The sequence below is a fragment of the Cyanistes caeruleus genome, chromosome 13 (assembly GCF_971803275.1).
Source record: "Cyanistes caeruleus chromosome 13, bCyaCae1.hap1.1, whole genome shotgun sequence".
Taxonomy (NCBI): Eukaryota; Metazoa; Chordata; class Aves; order Passeriformes; family Paridae; genus Cyanistes; species Cyanistes caeruleus.
Genome location: NC_141713.1, coordinates 13,971,266 through 13,990,088, shown reverse-complemented (window position 1 = coordinate 13,990,088; position 18,823 = coordinate 13,971,266). Strand labels below are relative to the sequence as shown.

Below are 18,823 nucleotides of genomic sequence, written 5' to 3'. Positions count from 1 at the left end.
GCCCATGGGAAAGTATTGTGTCTTAGGTTAGTGTGGTGCTCTCAACTACAATTTTTCTTTAATTATGACTGAATTGCTGTGTTACTTGCAAATTTGACATAGTCTCCCTGAGGTAAGCTAAAGAGAAATAAAAATCTACCTCTTGATAGTCTTTTGGGTACTGCCATTAATATATAACACGTAGTTTATTATCAAAGCAGATTATGTAATTTTATATGTGTGTATAGAAAAAAGGTTTTACCAAAATTCTGCCTACAGCCAAATCAGACAAATGGACAACCATATAGTAACTAAGTAGTGTTCTCTTACCATATCAGTTTTCAGATCTGTGGAAGACAGAAGCAGTAACAAATAAACAAGGTCAAAACTTGGTCTTAATTGACTTAATTCTATTCTAGAGATCACTACTGCTAGGAAGTGTCTTCTGTGGGGCAGAAAGTGTGTAAATAAAATATGCATTTTTCTGAAATTAGTTAGTCTTCTGCCTGGTGTGTTGCTAGACTAAGGAATAGCGTAGTTTGCACTGAGAATTTGGTGCATGCTGTAGAAATTGTAATTGCCAAAAGGCTTGTTTGGAGCTTTTTCTTTCCTCCTTTATAACTAGTTTAGAAACCATATTCAGTAATGATATAGACAGATTTGTTTAACTTCCCTGGAGTCTCCTGTCCTCAGAAGAATCATGAAGTTACTGGATTTAAGCCAGAGTAGAATTTATGTTTGAAGTTTGGTGATGTGCTGCAGTTGTTGATTACTGGAAGTAGAGATGAACAGATGCTCCACCACCTTCTCAAGCCCCTTTCCTCCCCACAGTCCCAAGCTGCCTCTTCCCTCCTTTGGTGCGGGAGAAATAAAAGAGTATTTGTCAATTTTTCATTATTAAGAAGGTGAACAGGCCAGACAGATAATCCTGTTCTCATCAAGTGTGTTTGAATGACTAAGAAAGGACTGGTTTAAAAATAGCTGAGAGATGGTCAGGTTATCTAATAGTTTAAGTTAAGAAATCAAATAGAGAACTATTAGTGTGAAGCACAGTGGAGGTTTTTTTGTATTTGAAATAATTCTCTAATCCTGCAAATCGAGCTAATTTTTTTAAAAGATAGATAATCGTCAATGTGGGTTAGAATCTATAGTGTTTATTATGTAGCAATGTGGAAAGTCTAGGGCTCATCCATCCCTGGTGGTCTTGGGGTTATATTAATCTAAACTTGGTAAATTACAGCTTTCAGGCTGAGATCAGGTCCTGGGTTTTTTCCCCACTGCTGATACATATGGGAGTTAATACATCAGAAGTCCTGCATTCTCTTTCACTGGTAACTTCAAAGCCGTATATTATATTATATATTGCTGATGCAACTGAGTGTTAGAGACAACTTCTCCACAGTTTATTTGAAACACAGGTGAAATACAACCAGAAAAATGTGATTTTAATGAAATGGTGTATACACTTCTGGAAGAAAAGTGCTGTATAGAGCGAGGGTTTTCTTCCAAATAACTTTCTTTCATGAGGAAAGGTAACAAACCTTCTGTTAAATACTAGAGAAGGGAAGAGAGATTCTAATGGGTCCAGCATCTATTGCCATTTAACTTCAGTTCAAATGCACTGAGGGTCTGATCTATCCTCCAGTGAGACAACTCAGTCACAGAAAAAGCTCAACCTAAAATGGAGCTCACATCTGTGTAACACCCTGAACAGTGTATTACATTCAAAGCAAGTATCGTTTTTTCAGGTACTTAAATTAAGTTTGCCGTATTCTCATCAGTGTTGGTCTTTATTTCTTTCTACCTGTTCATTTTTAACTTCTGGTCAGGAGAGCCACATAAATGGATTCAAGTCTCCACACTGCCCATCACCCCACCCTTGAAAAATTTGTTGGGTAATTTTGTAGCCTTCAGTCCTACCATATGTCTCTGGGTTGCTTGTTCATGTTGTTTCTTCTTCCTCATGAACCTCTGGGTTACCAAAGGACTATTGTGGCAGAGGTAATAAAAAGACAAACTTGAAGAACAATAATTCTCATTTCTTGTCTCAGTGATGCCAGTATCTGGGTGCACAGTGAACTGTTCCTTCCTTTGTAACAGGAGGATCTTCCTCATAAAATACATCTATACTGGAGCTGTGGTGAGAGCACTGCTGGCTTGGCACGAAGCCTGAGTCCCAGGGAATTGCTGAAGTTTAACCTTCCCCATCTACCAGCCACATCTCAGAGTTTCATAACCTGATAGCCAGATACCTGTGACACATTGCCAGAGGAGGGGACTTGCTTTGAAGCTTTATTAACACTGTGGCAGTAATAGTAAATATAGTTTGATTGTGAAATGCTGTTTGCATTACTGAATATTCAAGATGAGTCACTGCAGCCCTTCCCAGGTTTTAAGTGCAGGCATGGCTTTTTTTTGATCTTGAAGTTTGCATCTTAATGTACATCTTAATGTTTCAAAATACTTATAGCTATGGTGTCATACTTAACGTGCAGGTGGAGACTGAAGATACAGTTTGTGTATGCTTCAGCTCATTAAGTAACTAGATTTAATCGACTTTACACTGTGGCTCTTAATTGCCTGGGTTATTTTATTGGTAGCTTCCTAACTTTCACTGTGAAGGTCAGCTCTGCTGGTCATGGTTTTTAGATGAAGACTCAAACCCAGATGTACTCAACTTACCAAGAGTTACATTTTGTGTAACAAATTTGTGACATAACTATAATATTCCTTCAATTTCATCATTGTGCGGAGAAAGAAAAATACAGGAAGAAAATCAAGTCTAAAATTGGAATGGCTGAAGTTTCAACAACTTCATGATCTGTATTTGCACAAATGTTTGTACAAAATTTAAGAGAATACCAAATAAAATTCTGAAGCAAGCTAATGGTTGTCACAGGTATGAATTCATATAATGTCAGGTATTTTAAAACACTTCAGTTATGTTGCTTGCTTCAATGAAATTCCTGTTGTCATACAAGGAAGCTGTTTATATAAAGTTTGGCAGTAGGATTTGCATTAAAGTACGTAGTATTGCAGATGAACTCAGTGATTTAATGAATAGATCTGTTTACACAGTTGTTCATGTGACTCCACCAGTTTGAGTATTTTTATTAGATGTTGTTTCCCATCTTATTTTTTGAGTTTCAGTTGAAACACTGATGAACTCACCTACATTTAATTTACCTTATTTAAATTTTAAGTGTCATCAATGAAAGTAAAATAAGTGAAAGCTGTTTTTATCTGTTCTGCTTCACAGTGCTATGAAGTGAAATAGTTGCATTTTTCCTAAGCTACCCAAGTGCCTTCTGAAGAACTGGGAACAAGTGTATAGTCCAAGTCAGCATTTTAGAATTATGTGTTTAAGTTTAATGTGTTTTCTGGCTTAAATCTTGTAATTTTAGCTATTTATGTCAAAAACATCTAAAGAATCTTGCTTAAAAAGTCTTTCTAGGCTCTGGTCTAATTCTTGTACAGTAAACACATTTTCTACAGATAAGTTTTACAAGGTCTGCAAATTGATTGCACAAAAACATTGTTTTGCAGTACTTTATTTAGTGCTCATGTAGCTGAAGCTCAAAGCCAATTTACTTACTATCTTGTTTTATTCATTTTAGACAATTCAACCTTCGAATGAAGAGAGATACATCTCTTTTTAGTGATGACTTTAAAGTAGAAATATCGAACCAAGTAATTGATTATGATACCTCCCATATTTACACTGGACACATTTATGGTAAGTATAACACTTTAAAATGGATAAAAGTACAGCAGTTTTAAACAGGAATTTTCTAATAGTACATGGAGAAAATTAGTGTCTGTATGATTAGATTATTGTTAAACTTTAATAATGCATCTAACACATTTAAACTCCCATCTGCTTTTATATGAGTCACACTTAAATGGGTATCTAATATCTACTATCTAATTGTAATAATTCTTATACCCAGAAAACTTGAATTTCAAATCTCTTTATAAACATACTCTTCATAGAAGTCTGATACATTTGAAAAAAAGAGAAAAGTTGTATGCATTGAAGAAAAAAGAAATCAGGTACCATTCTTAGTTGAAAGCAATAAAAGCAATATAGAGTTACCATCATTAAGGGTAATATACCTGATTTTAGTAAATACAAAAGATAAAATTTATTAAAAATGAAGAAGAATTACAGAATTAAAAGCAGATGGAAAGTAGAAATGGATTAAGATTTACTCTGCCCCTTTTTATGTTTGTTCTGTTTTCCTGAAGGTCTTTCTTAGCCATGTTCTGCACTCTTGAAGTGAGCATTTTAAACTTTGAAAAGTAATAAACACAGGGCTTCATATGCATCTAGGTAGACCAATTTATTGGTTATTTTGAGTAGGTCAGGAGGCTTTTTGACAGTGTGATTCTCAACTTTGCTCAGTGGAGGAGCATATAAACATTCTTTTTGCAGAGTAGTCTTTCATCCTTTATATGAGAAAGGCTGTTGGGATGCTGCATGTTGTAGCAGTCAGTGATTACACTTTGACAGTTGTACTTTTCCTGATTGTGACTGTTTCAAATACAAATTCACTCCATGCCAGGTTTCAACCTAGCTACAATTTTAAGAGGATTATGCTTGAAGAGAAAAATGTATGTCTTGAATGTAGGGAAGTCTTTCTTTGAAAGCTTTCAAAGTTCTGTATGTGCTCCAATTTTATTATTTATTATTTCTAATTGTATGAATGGATGTATAAGGACAGGATTTGATTATAGAATTACATGCTGTATATGTATCAGCTTTAAAATACAGAGTTGAATTCTTCATTATATACTTTTTTAAACATTTCATTTATGCACCTGATTGGGAAGCTGCTGAACTTAGTGACTGTGATTTTGCTGTAAATGTCTGAGTGGTGAGTAATCTTAGTCTTAGAAAGGATTTTTGAAGGGTATAAACCAACCAAATGCACTTTGTCCCTTAACAGGTGAGCAGGGAAGTTTTACTCATGGGTCTGTTATTGATGGAAAATTTGAAGGATTCATCCAAACTCACAGTGGGACCTTTTATATTGAACCAGCAGAGAGATACATAAAGGACAGAAACCTACCATTCCACTCTGTCATTTATCATGAAGATGATATCAGTGAGTACTTCCATTTCGTGCTGCAGATGAAATATTTTTTTATTAAATGTATGCCATTTGTGAGCATCAAACGAGACTTTGGCTTGTGTATGACACTGTTAATTGTGCTGTCCTCAAATGATTTATATAGAGTTATGGTGTGAGAGAGTTTTATGAAAAACCAAAGTCAGTCTTTAATTCTGCCATTTTAAGAAATCCTACCCAATGAATACATGTTTCTTTGAAAAATACATTCTTAAAAATATCTATACTGATTGCTCTTCCATGTGATCTGGTAAATAAAAGAGAAGAGTTCAAGTCACTAAATGATTACCTATATCTCATGATGGTGACATCTGTGTGAAATAAAAGCTTCATCTGCATGTGTCTCTCACATGTGCCTTCAGAGAGCTCTTAAGAAGAGGTGGTGGCACCCAGTATGTCCCATTTTACACAACAGCTGGTGGAAGTGTACAGAGAATAGTATTGAAATTTGACATGTGTATCCCCAGAAATCTAGCTTCAGTTGCAAATGCTTGAAGGGATAAAAAAGTACCATGAAATACTTCTACATCTTCAGAACTGATGCACCAGAGTTCTCCTGCAGTTTGCCTGCATATTTATGTATGATCAGTCTTCAGATGCAATACAAATCAGTTTTCTTTGATGCTTAAGTTCTATTGAACCTCAAAAGTACTGCAACAAAGTTGTGATTCCAAGTTTGAATCCTTCAAGGATCAAGGAAGTATCAAAGGTAGATGTTTGCAGCATCAGTTTAAGACTAACTTTAGGTTACTGAAGCTAACGAAGTGTCTTTCCAGCTAACTTCAGGATGTCGGTCTTGCTTAAAAATCAATTTAAACCATAACTTCATTTAAAAACATGTCCCATCAGGCCACTGTGCAAGCCCTAGGAGACTTGAGTTTGAAATCTCATTTGGAATTGGATGAGGAGGCTTGGATTAGATCACTAGAAATTACTTGAACCACTCTGATAATGATATATGTATAAGTCATTTTCAAAGTATGTCATAATGAGACTGCATTGTGAAAAGAAGTGTCAAAGAATAGGAAGTTAGATGAGGAAAATTTCTGACTGTGATTTGGTTTTGTATATTATAATTTTCTTGGTGCTGTAAGCCAGTGAAAAAAACAGGGTTATTGCATACTGCTCTCCTTGATTACTTCTCTTGTGTGAATGCAGTGAAGAGAAATGATCTCTCTCCATTAAAAACTCAGCAAATTTGGGTGGGTTTTATGTATTTTACTTTCAGTGGCAGTATATGTGCTGTCTCTGAGTATATTAAAATTGCTGTGAGCTAGAAAATACATTTGTCCTTCCTGTTATCTCATTCTGTAAGTATGATTACTAACCCGAAAGCAAATAAAATTTCCATAATTTTAAAGAGCTTGTGAACAAAAGCATTTACTGGATATGTGAACAGTATTTGTTTTTAAGTGTGTATTTTCCTGGTGCTTACAAGATCCATACTTGAGAATAATTCTATGGGATAACATTCTGTGGTTTTAATTCTCAAAGAGAAGCTGCAGCATGAGCTTTGTTTTCATCTCTACAGAGCATTGCCGGTCAGTTCAGCAGGGGGGAGTCAGTTCAAAGGGGAGAAGACAGTTTTCCCTGTTAGCTGCAGTTGGAGTATTAATGGTTTTGCTGCTGTAGCAGGAGAGTAGTGTGAGAAAAGTAATAAAAAAGTTACAAAAGTTTGGCATGAAACTGTGAGATACATATTTCATAACATTTCTGTGAATAATTCACAAATACTTATAAGTTTTGTGTTGCATCTTATAGGTCTCACTGAACAGTTTAGTTCACTGCTTGATAGTGGGAATGTTGAACTTCCACTTATGTAGGACTTTGTGTAAATAAGTCACTGTCAGCTTTTTAAAGGGTTTTATTAACTAACCCTGTTGTTGAAAAGAGGGGGAGGAGGAAAGTAAGAGACATAAGGCAGTGATGTGCCCAGTTTCCAAAGGCTGAGACAAGATTTGTCTCATGTCCCAGTTCCTTATGCTGTAAATAGCGAGCAACTAAAAATACTCTTCACTGTTATCGAATACTGACAGAAATAGAACTATGCCTTAAAGAAGCAGATAAATTGATTTTATGAAAGTTACTATTGCTGTTTTGCAGGAGTGATCTCTGTTGGAAGTGTAAATGGATTGCTTTGAGAAGTGGAAGAAGTAATGCTGAAATTGGTTTTTACTAATGTCGTATTAAAGTGAATGGGAGCAGGGTATATTGGGGTGTTTTTAATTATTCAGGTATTGGCATATATGTTGGTTTACCTAATTTTTCCTCTTGAATCTAGTGCATCAAAACCGTAAGTTTGAAACAAAATCAGATTATCAGAGGGGATGGTCTAAATCTATTCCAGTGAGCCACATTAAAGCAGCAGTACAGTATGGCTTCCAAATCACCAAGTGAGTGAACATTGCTGCTTGCTCAGCAGGGTTGAAAATAACCCATCCTGGAGCAAAGTCTAAGCAGCACTATTTAAAAACACATCACTCCTGTTGGTTGCTGCCAGTGCAGTCTGATGTGCCTGTGTTCTGATTGTATAGTGTCACTTCAGTCATTGGCATCATAGATGCCTCTAGGATTTCTGTTGTCTGAAATATCTGGAGTATACAACTGCTTCTCTCTCTTTCTGAAGAGTGCTTTTGAAGCTAAATTATTTTTGTCGTTCATGAGACCTATTTTTGCATTAAATTGCAGCTCCAACAAAACCCCAGCAACTCAAAAAAGCTCAGTTTTGTAGTAGGTTTCCTGTTAATTTGTTGTTACTGCTCTAATCTGAAGCTAGTTCTCATGAAATCGAGTCGAACCACTACTATCTTATGTAGGACAAAAGCAACAAAAATGATCACATGTCTGTCTCTGGAGAGACTGAGGTAGAAAGTCATCTTTGCTTTAATTTGGGTATTTTTTTGGTCACCCATGTTTCAGCCTTTTGAAACAATATGCTTTTTAGTGCTTTTCAGAAATCACAATGCAACATATGATTAGCATCTCAATGAGTTCTTTTTCAGTAGTTAAACAAAAGTTGTTTTGTAAATGGGGATTATATTGTCAACTTTATAAGGCAGCTTTTGTCTGTTACAGTGGATCTGGTGACCAGTGGAAGGCAGTCTTCTATTCATGACTTGAAACACAAGTTGAATGATTTTAGTTTCTGAACCAGTCTTGATCAAAATGTTTTATAATTTAGGGTTAGAAAGATGCAAATTGCTGTTTACATTAAGATACTTACGAAGCATTTCTTTAAGGATAAGGATATATTTACTTTATTTAAATCACATTTGCTTCAAGTGTATCCCTGAGTCATACTGTAAAATACAAAATCAGTATTTCTTGAAATCAAGAGTATACAGAAAAAATCTGTTCAGACCTTCCAGAAAATTAACACGGTCACTTAATTTGTCTTTATGATGTTGGAAGGGCCATAAAACTAAGAACAAAAAGTGAAGTGGTTTGTAATTTTGCAAAGCCCTATCAGCTGAACAGACTGACCATTGCAAACTGTGTTCTTAATGAGAACCTGGTTTCTTTTTCATCACATTGTGATGACAGTTGTCATGGGAGGACATCAGAGTGCTGAAAATGAAACCTATAATAAGGATTTTTTTTTTGTATCTGCTTATATTTGAGTTTTATTCTGACATTATTGCTTTTGCTACTATTGAGTAAATCTCTATAGCTGTTAAATAATTGAGTTTTCATCATTTGTAATGGAAGTTTGATATCATCCTTGCCCAAGATGCCTAAATCCAGTAATTATTAAATAGTTAACCTAAATGCTTAACAGATCATACTATTTACTGGTAATCAGAAGAAGAAAAAATAAGTGTTCAAGAATGTCTTTGTGGAAGGTAGTAGTACATCTTAAATGGAAAAAAAAAACTTACTTTGAGCATCTGGAGTTGTAGATATCATTAAAAATCATCTGCCATCTAGTTAGAATAAGACATTGTAGTCAGAAGGTATGAAATGACAAGATTTTGTGTGTGGTTTTGAGATTTATGGCTATTTTATTCTACTCTTTATTATTATTTTAACATTCTGCCAGGATGTACAAAACCTGAAAGTGGACAGTACTGGAAAAGAAAAAGTTGGGGTTTTTTTTGCTTAATGATTTTTTTCTGGTTAGAAGATCGAACTTGTTATTAACCTCTTCTACTCTAGCTCTGTTGGAAAATAGTCTTCTGTTTTCTCCTCAACTCTACATTCACTGTAAGCACTCATTTCATGGTGAAAGCAGGTTTTTTCCTTTTCACTTCTCAGGGTTGTGGTAGGGATAGGCTAAGAAGCTCTTGATGCCAAAGAGCTGGCAGAAGGCTGCACAGAAAGCTGGCACATCTCAGAGCACTGAAATGCTTCACAAGAGAATGGATTGTGGGTCAAAACTAGCCAAGTCATCTGGCATCATGGAGTTCTTGCTTAGCTTCATTTAAAATTTTAAATTTATTTAAGGTATTTAAAAATGGAACTACTGCAGGGGATGATGGAAATAGGAAGTCTCAAAAGATGACAAGGGAATGGTGCCTTCACAGTTAGGGGCAGTTTAGCATTTAGCAAATAAAACTTCATATGCAACTTTCCCTGTAAGTTAGAAATGGTTCCAAAGTGATTAGGAGGGTGGTTTCAAATCTCTCTCTGGGGGATTTGTCTTTTCCAGCACGTGCAAAAGCTTGACAATTGCTGTTGCAGACTGTTTTGTGTTCATTTTTTTTGTAATTTTAACTGTCATGGCTTTGAAGTGTTTCTTACTAGATTATTACTTTTGAAGTGAGAAATGTTTGAATTGCAGGCAGTCAGTATAAAAAATGTGTTAAGGGATTTCCTAACATCTTTGGGAAACAAGCTAGAGAGAAAAGACAGATTATTTTGTGTAATACAGTGAGAGCTTTTATTTCCAGTACTGTTCTGTCAGTTGTCATAATGCTTCAGAGTGGGGCTCCTGCAGGAGTTGCTTTCAGGGTACAGTGGTTTTCTGCAGGGGCAGTGTCTGTGGGGGAAAGGCAGGATGGGCCATTGCTCCTGGGCCTGGGTAAACTGCTCTTGTTGATAAACAGTTGGTGGTGTGAAGTCAGGTTGTAGGTAATGAAAATTTGCATTAGACTAAATAGAGCAGAATTTTTTATACTCTAGTGGGAGGAAAAAAGGGTGGTGGCAATGGAGAAGGGAAGGCTCATATCTACAGTCCCTTTGCTTGTAACTCCAATGCAGTGATATTAAACAGGATCCCAAAAAGTAGAAGGTGACTCCAACAGAGTGGTGCTTTTTGTGTAGCATTGGTTGTAGCCAAGTCAGTGTTTCACTACCATGCTGGAGAAAATTGGATGAGGTGACCTGCAGTAAGAGTGTACTTTTCTCTTTTTCTCTCCATTCTTCTGGCACTGTGCTGGGAGGAATGTGATGAGACAGCAATTAAAAACAGGTATTTGTGTGGTGGTGGAAATCAAAATGAGGGAAACCAGTATGTAGAGTGTCATGAAATAAACTTACAAGGTAGCAGTATCGTGCATTATGACTGTAAGAAACAGGCATAAAGAGTCAAAGATAATTAAAGACAGCTGTCAGGTGAAACCATAGTAGAGCCCATACTCCAAGGGAGCACATCTGCTGTGCTCCAGATGCTGCCAGGCCTTGACTCCACCGCCCAGACTAGAGCTAGTCCAGGGAAAAATGACTGAAATGTGTATAACTTGGGCATAAGGTCCTTGGTGCCTTGGCTTTACAATTCTGCCCTTACTTGTCCTATTTACTCTGTCAATTTGGATCTCCACTCTTCGAAAAATAAGCACCTCCTCACCATACAAAAATAAAAAAACAAATGAACCAACCAACAACGCCCAAAACACAACAAACCTTGGTCAAGTTTGTACTTTTCTGACAAAAGTGGCACTCCGTTGAGATGGTGCTAAAACTGTGGTTTGTCCCACAGAAACTGACTTGTTAAGTATCCAGATCTGTGGCTACCATAATCTGTATTCCATTTTTTCTTACTTGGGCACCAGTTTATGATGGGGTTGAATCTGTAAAGAAATCAAAGGGAAAAGTATTCAGTATGTCTCAGCTCCAGAGGAAACTTCTGCAACTACAGATGACAAATCTGCAATAGGAACTGACATTAAAAGCTAAGCACGTGTGTCTGAAGCACATTCCCTTGTGCAGTGATTATGGTGATTATGGGATATTCTCACTAGTTTGGATCTCCAGCATGTTTAAGTAACATGTAGTGGTTAATTAAACCATGGTTCTATTCCCTAGAATTGCCCTTCTTATGTATTGGTAGTTAAGTAGCATAATGTGGAAACTTCCAAAAAATCAGTGGAAGGTGAATAAAATAATAAAATCCTCTAAGGATGTTAGCCAGCTTTCTTAGTTTGTTTACCAAGTAGCATAAAAGCCCTTTCTCTTATCCAAGCAGTCTTTAGTATATTTGATATCTAATAGCTTTCCATTGTGATGTCATTTTTTGAAGGCTGCTTTTAGTTGAAGCAAGTGGGTACAGATGTGTAAATAAAAGCTCTTGTTCTTGTGTTAGGCACTGCTTATCATATTTTCTTGTTCTGCCTGATAAAATGACGTTAAGAAGCAAATGTCAGTTTTGTTCTGTTTGTAAAACTAAGAATGTCTTAGTAGAAATGTATAATGAAAAAAACCTACATAAGCCTTGACTCTTCTAATGATTCCCTTAAACCACATGCACAATATTGGACACCAGCTGAATAAGTTGCACTGGTGCAGCCATATTTCGGACTTGTACTTGGAATCTGAAAATTCAACCTGACCTTTCTCTTTTTAGAATATCCACATAAATATGGACCACAAGGAGGTTGTGCAGATCATTCAGTATTTGAAAGAATGCAGAAGTACCAGATGACTGGTATAGAAGAACCAGCAACCGAGGTACAACAAAAGCTAATAGATTATGTTGATTAGTACTTGGTTAGATAACTTCCTATTTCTTGTATGTTTTCTCATTTACTTTTGGGGAGCTATTATCCCTCCACATTGTGAGATACTTAAATTATTGCTGGTGGTTTCTTTTTAACATAATTTTTCTAAATTCTTTTTCTCATTTGCTTCTGTAGCCCAGATATGCTGCTTATAGCTTTAATGAATCCTACATGATTTCAAATTTTTCAACAGTTAGAATTTTAGATGGATGTGGAAATCAAGCTTGAAATGAGGAATATACTTTAATGCAATTGAGAAGGAAGAGTTTCAAGATCCCTTGATCTCCAAGTAATACACTGGTTCTAAAGACTAGTAACTTCTAGATTTTCACGTTATGTTAATAGAACACACTTGGGATATCTGAGTGCTTTCAGTGGAAAATTAAGTAATGTTGGTGGGAGGGTCTTCCTAAAAACTCTGTAAGCTTATGGGGTTACAGCACGTTACAGATTAGCTTCTGGGAGAGGTAAGTGTCCTGTGGAAGGAACCTGTGTATCTGGGTGGAGTCCCACAATGGGTTTGCATTCAGGGTTGCACTACATGTCACAAAACATTTTTTTTTCCAACAGCAAGTTACTGAGATTCTTTTAGACTAAGCTGTGTTCTGAGCTGTTCCAAGTCTTGGCATAATTTTGTGGTGTCTGCTAAATATATACCCAGAAAATGATAGAATATGGCTTGTTAAACAGCATCAGCAACTTAGTTTATTTATGTTGTGGCTCCAGAAATTGTCAACATTAATGGGCTTTTCAGCATTGCTAACAATAACATGCTTTCCCAAAAATTTGCTTGTAAAATTTTATGGAGAGAGAGGGTCATCAACCAGTGAGTAGTGTAAGGCCAATGTGCTACCAGATACCACTTTGACTAACCAATGTTCCTTTAACTTCTTCTGTGCCCTATTTGTTCTATGCTGAAGTGCTTAAACATGTCTGTTTGCTGAGGTAGCTGAGGTAATTACAGTTTGAAATAACTGGTGTTAGGGAAGGTGCAGTTAAATCCCACCAGTGCTGATTTTTTTCCTAACCTAGCAACTGTTTGTTTATTTTAGAGAAGGATTATAAAAAAGAAAAATTCTAACGATCATATGAATGAAAAAAATCTATGTAATGTTGGCTGCCTTTTGTAATACAAAATGAAGTGCAGGTAGAGCTTTTGCTAAGATTACATTCAAATTATTTGAAAACTGAGTATAATGTACTTAATTCAAGATTCATCAAACTTTGCAACTTAAAGAAAAAAAATGAAAATCTGTTTGTATTAGTGGAGTATGTTTAGAACCATTGTTATTTTTAGGTAATCTAGTGCAGGATGTGGAACTAGAAAATGAATGTATTTCTTTCCTGTGCATATGTAGAAGCCTGTTGAAGAGCCTAAGAAGGATGACCCACAGCTTTTGAGAAAAAAACGTGCCACTCAGGCTGAAAAAAACACGTGTCAGCTGTATATCCAGACAGATCATTTATTCTACAAGCATTATGGAACCAGAGAAGCTGTGATCGCACAGGTATTTCCAATCCCTTTGTTTAAAATTACCTGCTTTTACTTCCAGTAGTCCTGATAAATTTCATGTAACTTACCTGCCAGTATTTTTGCTTATTTACTTTATAATGTCTTGTTTCCTTTGTTAAAGTGGTCTATACGTAATAGAAACAGTGTTTTTTATTTTGCTAAAAAAGTTGCTGTTTCTGTGACAAAGGCCCTGGGCACTTGTGCCTCCTTTAAAGGCAGCTGTGGTGTGTTCAGCACCTCTGAGCAGGACTTGCACTCTGACTGTTCTCAGTTCTTACTCAGAAAAATAATATTTCCTGAAGAGTTCTGTCCTGTCTGACAGCCTGCCAAGCCAGTTTTAACACTTGCATAGGCTTCCCTTTGAAATCCTAGCTCAAAACACTGTGAGCTAATGATGCTGAGATCTATTCCTGTAGTACCTGATTTAGTGGATGGTGAAAAAGCAGTGGCAGCTAAAGGCAGATGCTTTTCATTTGTCAATATGCTATTAACTGGGAGAAGGGTCAATATAGTTTAGTGGTTTTGCTGATAATTTGCTGAAAGTGTAGCTAGAATGTTAATGTACTTCTCCTGAAGTCTGAAGCTTCACTGCCACTTGCAGATCTGAATTTTACTGTTTATCACACTGTACATAGGCAATTTGAGTAATGTTTTTCAAAGCTTGGAAGTAACCTTCAAAATCAGCTTTTTAGTGAATTGGCATTTCTGCATGCTAGAAAAGGTAAATGATTAGTTTTTTCACATATGTCTTCTACCAGAAATGAAAGAATACTTAACAAGTAAATTTTTTTTTTCTCAAAGAAAGAAATACAGTGCTTTGAATATGATTTCCACTACAGTTGTGTTGTACCAAAGCAGTGAGTAAAGGAGTATCACAAACAGGTATCTCAAAGTTGATGGAATTGTGTTAAAATCAAATGGCAAAATCCATTGGTGATATCTGAAATGGTGGTGATGCAGGGTACCAGTAGTGATCTATTTCCATTATGTGCCATCATTTGATTAAAAAGCTCTGTTAGGAGTTCCTACAGCACAATATCATATATTGTAGGAGTGTAGGCCTTGCAGCTATTGCTGTTTAAATAAGTTATAGTGTAGTGCATAGATCTCTGAACTGTAGATCCTTCTGTTTTTGACAGATTTCCAGCCATGTTAAAGCAATTGACACCATTTACCAGTCAACAGATTTTTCAGGGATCCGTAACATCAGCTTCATGGTGAAACGAATCAGAGTAAGTTGTGTTGGAAATGCTTTCAGCTTCACTGATGCTTCTTGGAGGCTGTATTCTTCAAATGTCCTGTTCCTGTTTACTTGTACTCTTTTATTGTTTTATTACAGTTCATTAGCACAGGTGGGGTCAGTTCTTCTATAGGAATCAACTTACTTTGTTTCAGCACCATTGTTGTGTGGTGAATAGACTATTACTATTCTCCAATAACTTCAATATTAAAATAGAGAATGGCTATCCAGGTTGAGACTTCCTTGTAAGAGCAATAATTTAGGAGGATAAATACAAATTTTTGAGTACTGATGGAAAATAAATAGAAGGAAATAAGAGAATAGGAATTTACTACACAAATGCAATTCTCCATTTATTATAGCACTGTGTTTTCCAAATAATGGGGTGGTAATCTACAATCAAGGCTTTTAAATTTTAAGCAACCTCTTTAACTATGTAACATAGCAAAGTACTTACAACAGTGAGCCTCTTAGCTGTTGTGAAATGAATCCTGTCTCTTACAGTTTGTTTCAATTTACTTCTAGATTAACACAACCGTAGATGAGAAGGACTCTTCCAATCCCTTTAGATTTCCTAACATTGGTGTGGAAAAGTTTCTGGAACTGAACTCGGAACAGAATCATGATGATTATTGCTTGGCCTATGTGTTTACAGACCGTGATTTTGATGATGGAGTCCTTGGTCTGGCTTGGGTTGGAGCCCCTTCAGGTAACTATACAAGCCTTCAGTGCTATGAGATAAAGTACTGTAGGTAGGCACTAGAAGAAAGGTAGAAACCATCTTTTAAACTGACAGCAAATACACAAAAATCTCCTAGCTTTTCACAGTTTTGGTTGGGTATGGTTTAATTTTATTTTTAGTATATTTTGCTATTTCAGTTCATCTTTCTATATTTCTGATGAGCAGGATATGAACAAAAAAGAAAAACATTTATTTTGTTATATGAAGGTGATATTATTGGGATTGCTTTTTATTTGATAGGTGTGACTGGTAAAGTGACAGATGAAACAAGTATTCCTACTCTACTTAAACAGAGGTTACAACTGTGAGAACTACACTGCAGAACCTTTAGGTTTTCTAGGTAGTATTGAAAGAATTTTATTTTTAAGTCAGTGAGATGTAGTTCTGGGAGATAACAGAATAATTACTGCATGATTCTTCTTGAACTGATTCTCATTAGTTTCTGTCTAGTTGTATATTTTGGGTTTAAAGTATGTCCTTTGATGTAAAAAAAATCTCAGTGAGGCTTTGCAAGAGAGAGGGTGCCTTAATGAGAGCTTTATTGAGAGCTTTAACAGAATTGAGTAATGGTGGAAGAAAGATGAAACTGTTCATAAAGGGTAAGAGATCAACAGACCCATGACTGCAGTTGATATGTTAGAGGGACCTGTGTGGACTAACCTCAGTGACTGTGGAAGAGCCATAGGAAAAATAATGCCCAGATGGTAAATAGAAATGAGAATTTGGGTCTGTGATGGCTATTCTAGTGTATGCACTGAGCAAGCACAGGATGAATTGGAGTGTGCAGTCCATAAACACTGCTTTCTAAACTGAATTTAACTGAGAAAAACTATCATCTTTGAGATTCTTATCCTTAACACGCATACTGACATAGATTAAATGGGATATGGTACTAAATCAAAATTTTACTTGAGAAAGGAAAACTTCTTTGGAGTGGTTTTTAGACACCATTTACATTAGCAATAGAGTACCTGAATTTTAGAACATTATTAATGCTTCAGTAGAAACTCAAGTTATGGAAGAATTTGGTGAAATGAAAGTCAAAAATTTTCCAAACAGGAAGTGCAATGCACTTGACTGCCAACCTTCTAAACATGGGTCTCAATCAACACATCAAAATCATTTTCAGCTTTAGTTTGTACTTTTTCTGACAATGATAAATAAGTAACATTAGGCATTTTATATTAATGCTCTTGCTGTGAGAGAGGATCTCTGAATTTACTGTGTATTTTTTTACTTGGTGAAATCCAGTTAAGATTGAGGCTACTTGTGCTGGACATTGCACTCTGCTAGTCTGTACTTCAGGTATGATGGAATAAGGGCTCATCCATGCATTGAATGCCCAAAATAGCTCTCAAAAGCTATTCTAAACCAGCTAACTTGTGTGGATGTATTGAATCAGTGTTGAGAGCTTTTGTATCAAAAAAAATCTAATCTACTTTCAAGGTTGTGTTGATATTAATTATAGAGAACTTTTAGTCTGTAAACCTGCAGAGGCAAACTGTTTGTTGCTCTGGATGTTAGTAGACAGGTAATACAACACTTCTTTGCCTAAATGTGTGACTGTTGTACTTTTGTCTGAATGCAGGGAGCTCTGGTGGAATATGTGAAAAAAGCAAATTGTATTCGGATGGTAAGAAGAAGTCTCTGAACACTGGAATCATCACTGTCCAGAACTATGGCTCTCATGTGCCCCCCAAGGTTTCTCACATTACTTTTGCACATGAGGTTGGGCATAACTTTGGTTCCCCTGTAAGTATTACTGATGATCTCTTAACTCACAGCCATTTCACAGGGTGTGATTTACCAATGGAGGTTTTACTTACAAACAAGGAAAGCAGAATCCTGACTCCATGAGCATATGTGCATATACATTATATACAAACGAAGTGGATGGCAACTGAGCCCTTTTATGAGTATTTGACAACACTGGTGCAACAGTGCTTTTTGTGAATTGTCTATATTAATCCAATCCCTTACAAAGGTACTTTATTGTTGTTCCCTAAATACTATCCTGTCTTTATGAAGTGTAAGGTCACATGCATCTTGTTAAATGTGTTGCACTTTATCCTGGAGAGGAGGAAGAAGCACTGCTAAATTGATTAAGATGACACTTTATTCAGCAAGTGGGTCACATTTGTTAGACTATTTATACTTGCAAGCTTATCTAAGAAAACAGTGGAGGGAATTAGGATACCAAGAAGAATGTTTTTGAGCAGAACTGTTTCACAGACATTTAGGGATGCAACTTGTTTGTGGCAGGCATGAAAGCATGAGGCTTTTTGTTTTGCCAGGGTGTAATGCATTTCATTCCTCTCACTGGATATTGTAGGTGTAGTCACTGGCTGACAGACTCCTGCTCTGTTTTGAAGTGCTCTTTGTACCTCCCTCAAAGCAAACAAGAGGAATGGACTGTGGTTTCTGTTAATTCCTCCTGCTTTTATTCCACAGAATGCTGATTACCCTTTTGTGATCATAAAGCTGCTCTTTTTAGGAGATGGCAGCTTTTCCAAGTCAGTATTCATTCTGGGCCATGCACTTTGGGTAAATTACCAAGAATACAAATAAGAGGAAACTTAAGAAATTAGATACTTGCTACCATTATCTTGGGGGAAGAAAAAGCTACAACAGAACAAAGAGAACCCAAAATCAAACCTTGGGTTTGCATATAGTTTTTGTATTACAAAGAACCTGAGAGTGTAAGATGGTTTATTTTTACTTTTCTTTTTATTCTGTGTTAAGGGTACCAATTCCAGGTTACTTTTGCACCTGCCATGATTGAGATAGTTGTGAAATATTTGTTTTGCAGCATGATTCTGGAATGGAGTGCACTCCTGGAGAGTCCAAGAACTTGGGACAGAAGGAAAATGGCAATTATATCATGTATGCAAGAGCTACATCTGGGGACAAACTTAACAACAACAAGTTCTCTATATGTAGCATTCGAAATATAAGCCAAGTTCTTGAGAAAAAGAGAAATAATTGTTTTGTTGGTATGTATTTAATCCTCCTGAAAGCAGAATAGCTAAGATATTACTGTAATGCTTAATTTTTCAAAATTTTTTATTTATCTTATTTTTTTAATTTACTGAAAGATTTCTGCAAGTAAAGAATTGAATTTGAGATCTCTAGTACCGTGTCAAGGTCTGGGCTGGCCAGCACAGAGCAGCAGGACATAGTGGAGTGAGTCCAGCAAAGGGCCACAAGGATTATTAAGGGATTGGAGCATCTGACATAATTGGAGAGTCCAAGAGAGTCTGTTTAGTGTGGAGCAGAGAAGGC

General features: G+C 36.2%; 1 protein-coding gene across 2 annotated transcripts in view; it reads left to right on the top strand.

Annotated features, from left to right (window-relative positions):
* Positions 1-18,823, top strand: part of ADAM10 (ADAM metallopeptidase domain 10) — a 41,864-nt gene that overhangs the window by 16,402 nt on the left and 6,639 nt on the right. For both annotated transcript variants that reach the window (XM_086848989.1, XM_086848990.1), the window contains exons 3-10: positions 3,597-3,715; positions 4,929-5,087; positions 11,893-11,996; positions 13,405-13,554; positions 14,699-14,791; positions 15,325-15,508; positions 17,130-17,293; positions 18,351-18,534. In XM_086848989.1, the coding sequence (XP_086705115.1) occupies positions 3,597-3,715; positions 4,929-5,087; positions 11,893-11,996; positions 13,405-13,554; positions 14,699-14,791; positions 15,325-15,508; positions 17,130-17,293; positions 18,351-18,534 (1,157 nt within the window). The remainder of the gene's footprint in view (positions 1-3,596; positions 3,716-4,928; positions 5,088-11,892; positions 11,997-13,404; positions 13,555-14,698; positions 14,792-15,324; positions 15,509-17,129; positions 17,294-18,350; positions 18,535-18,823) is intronic.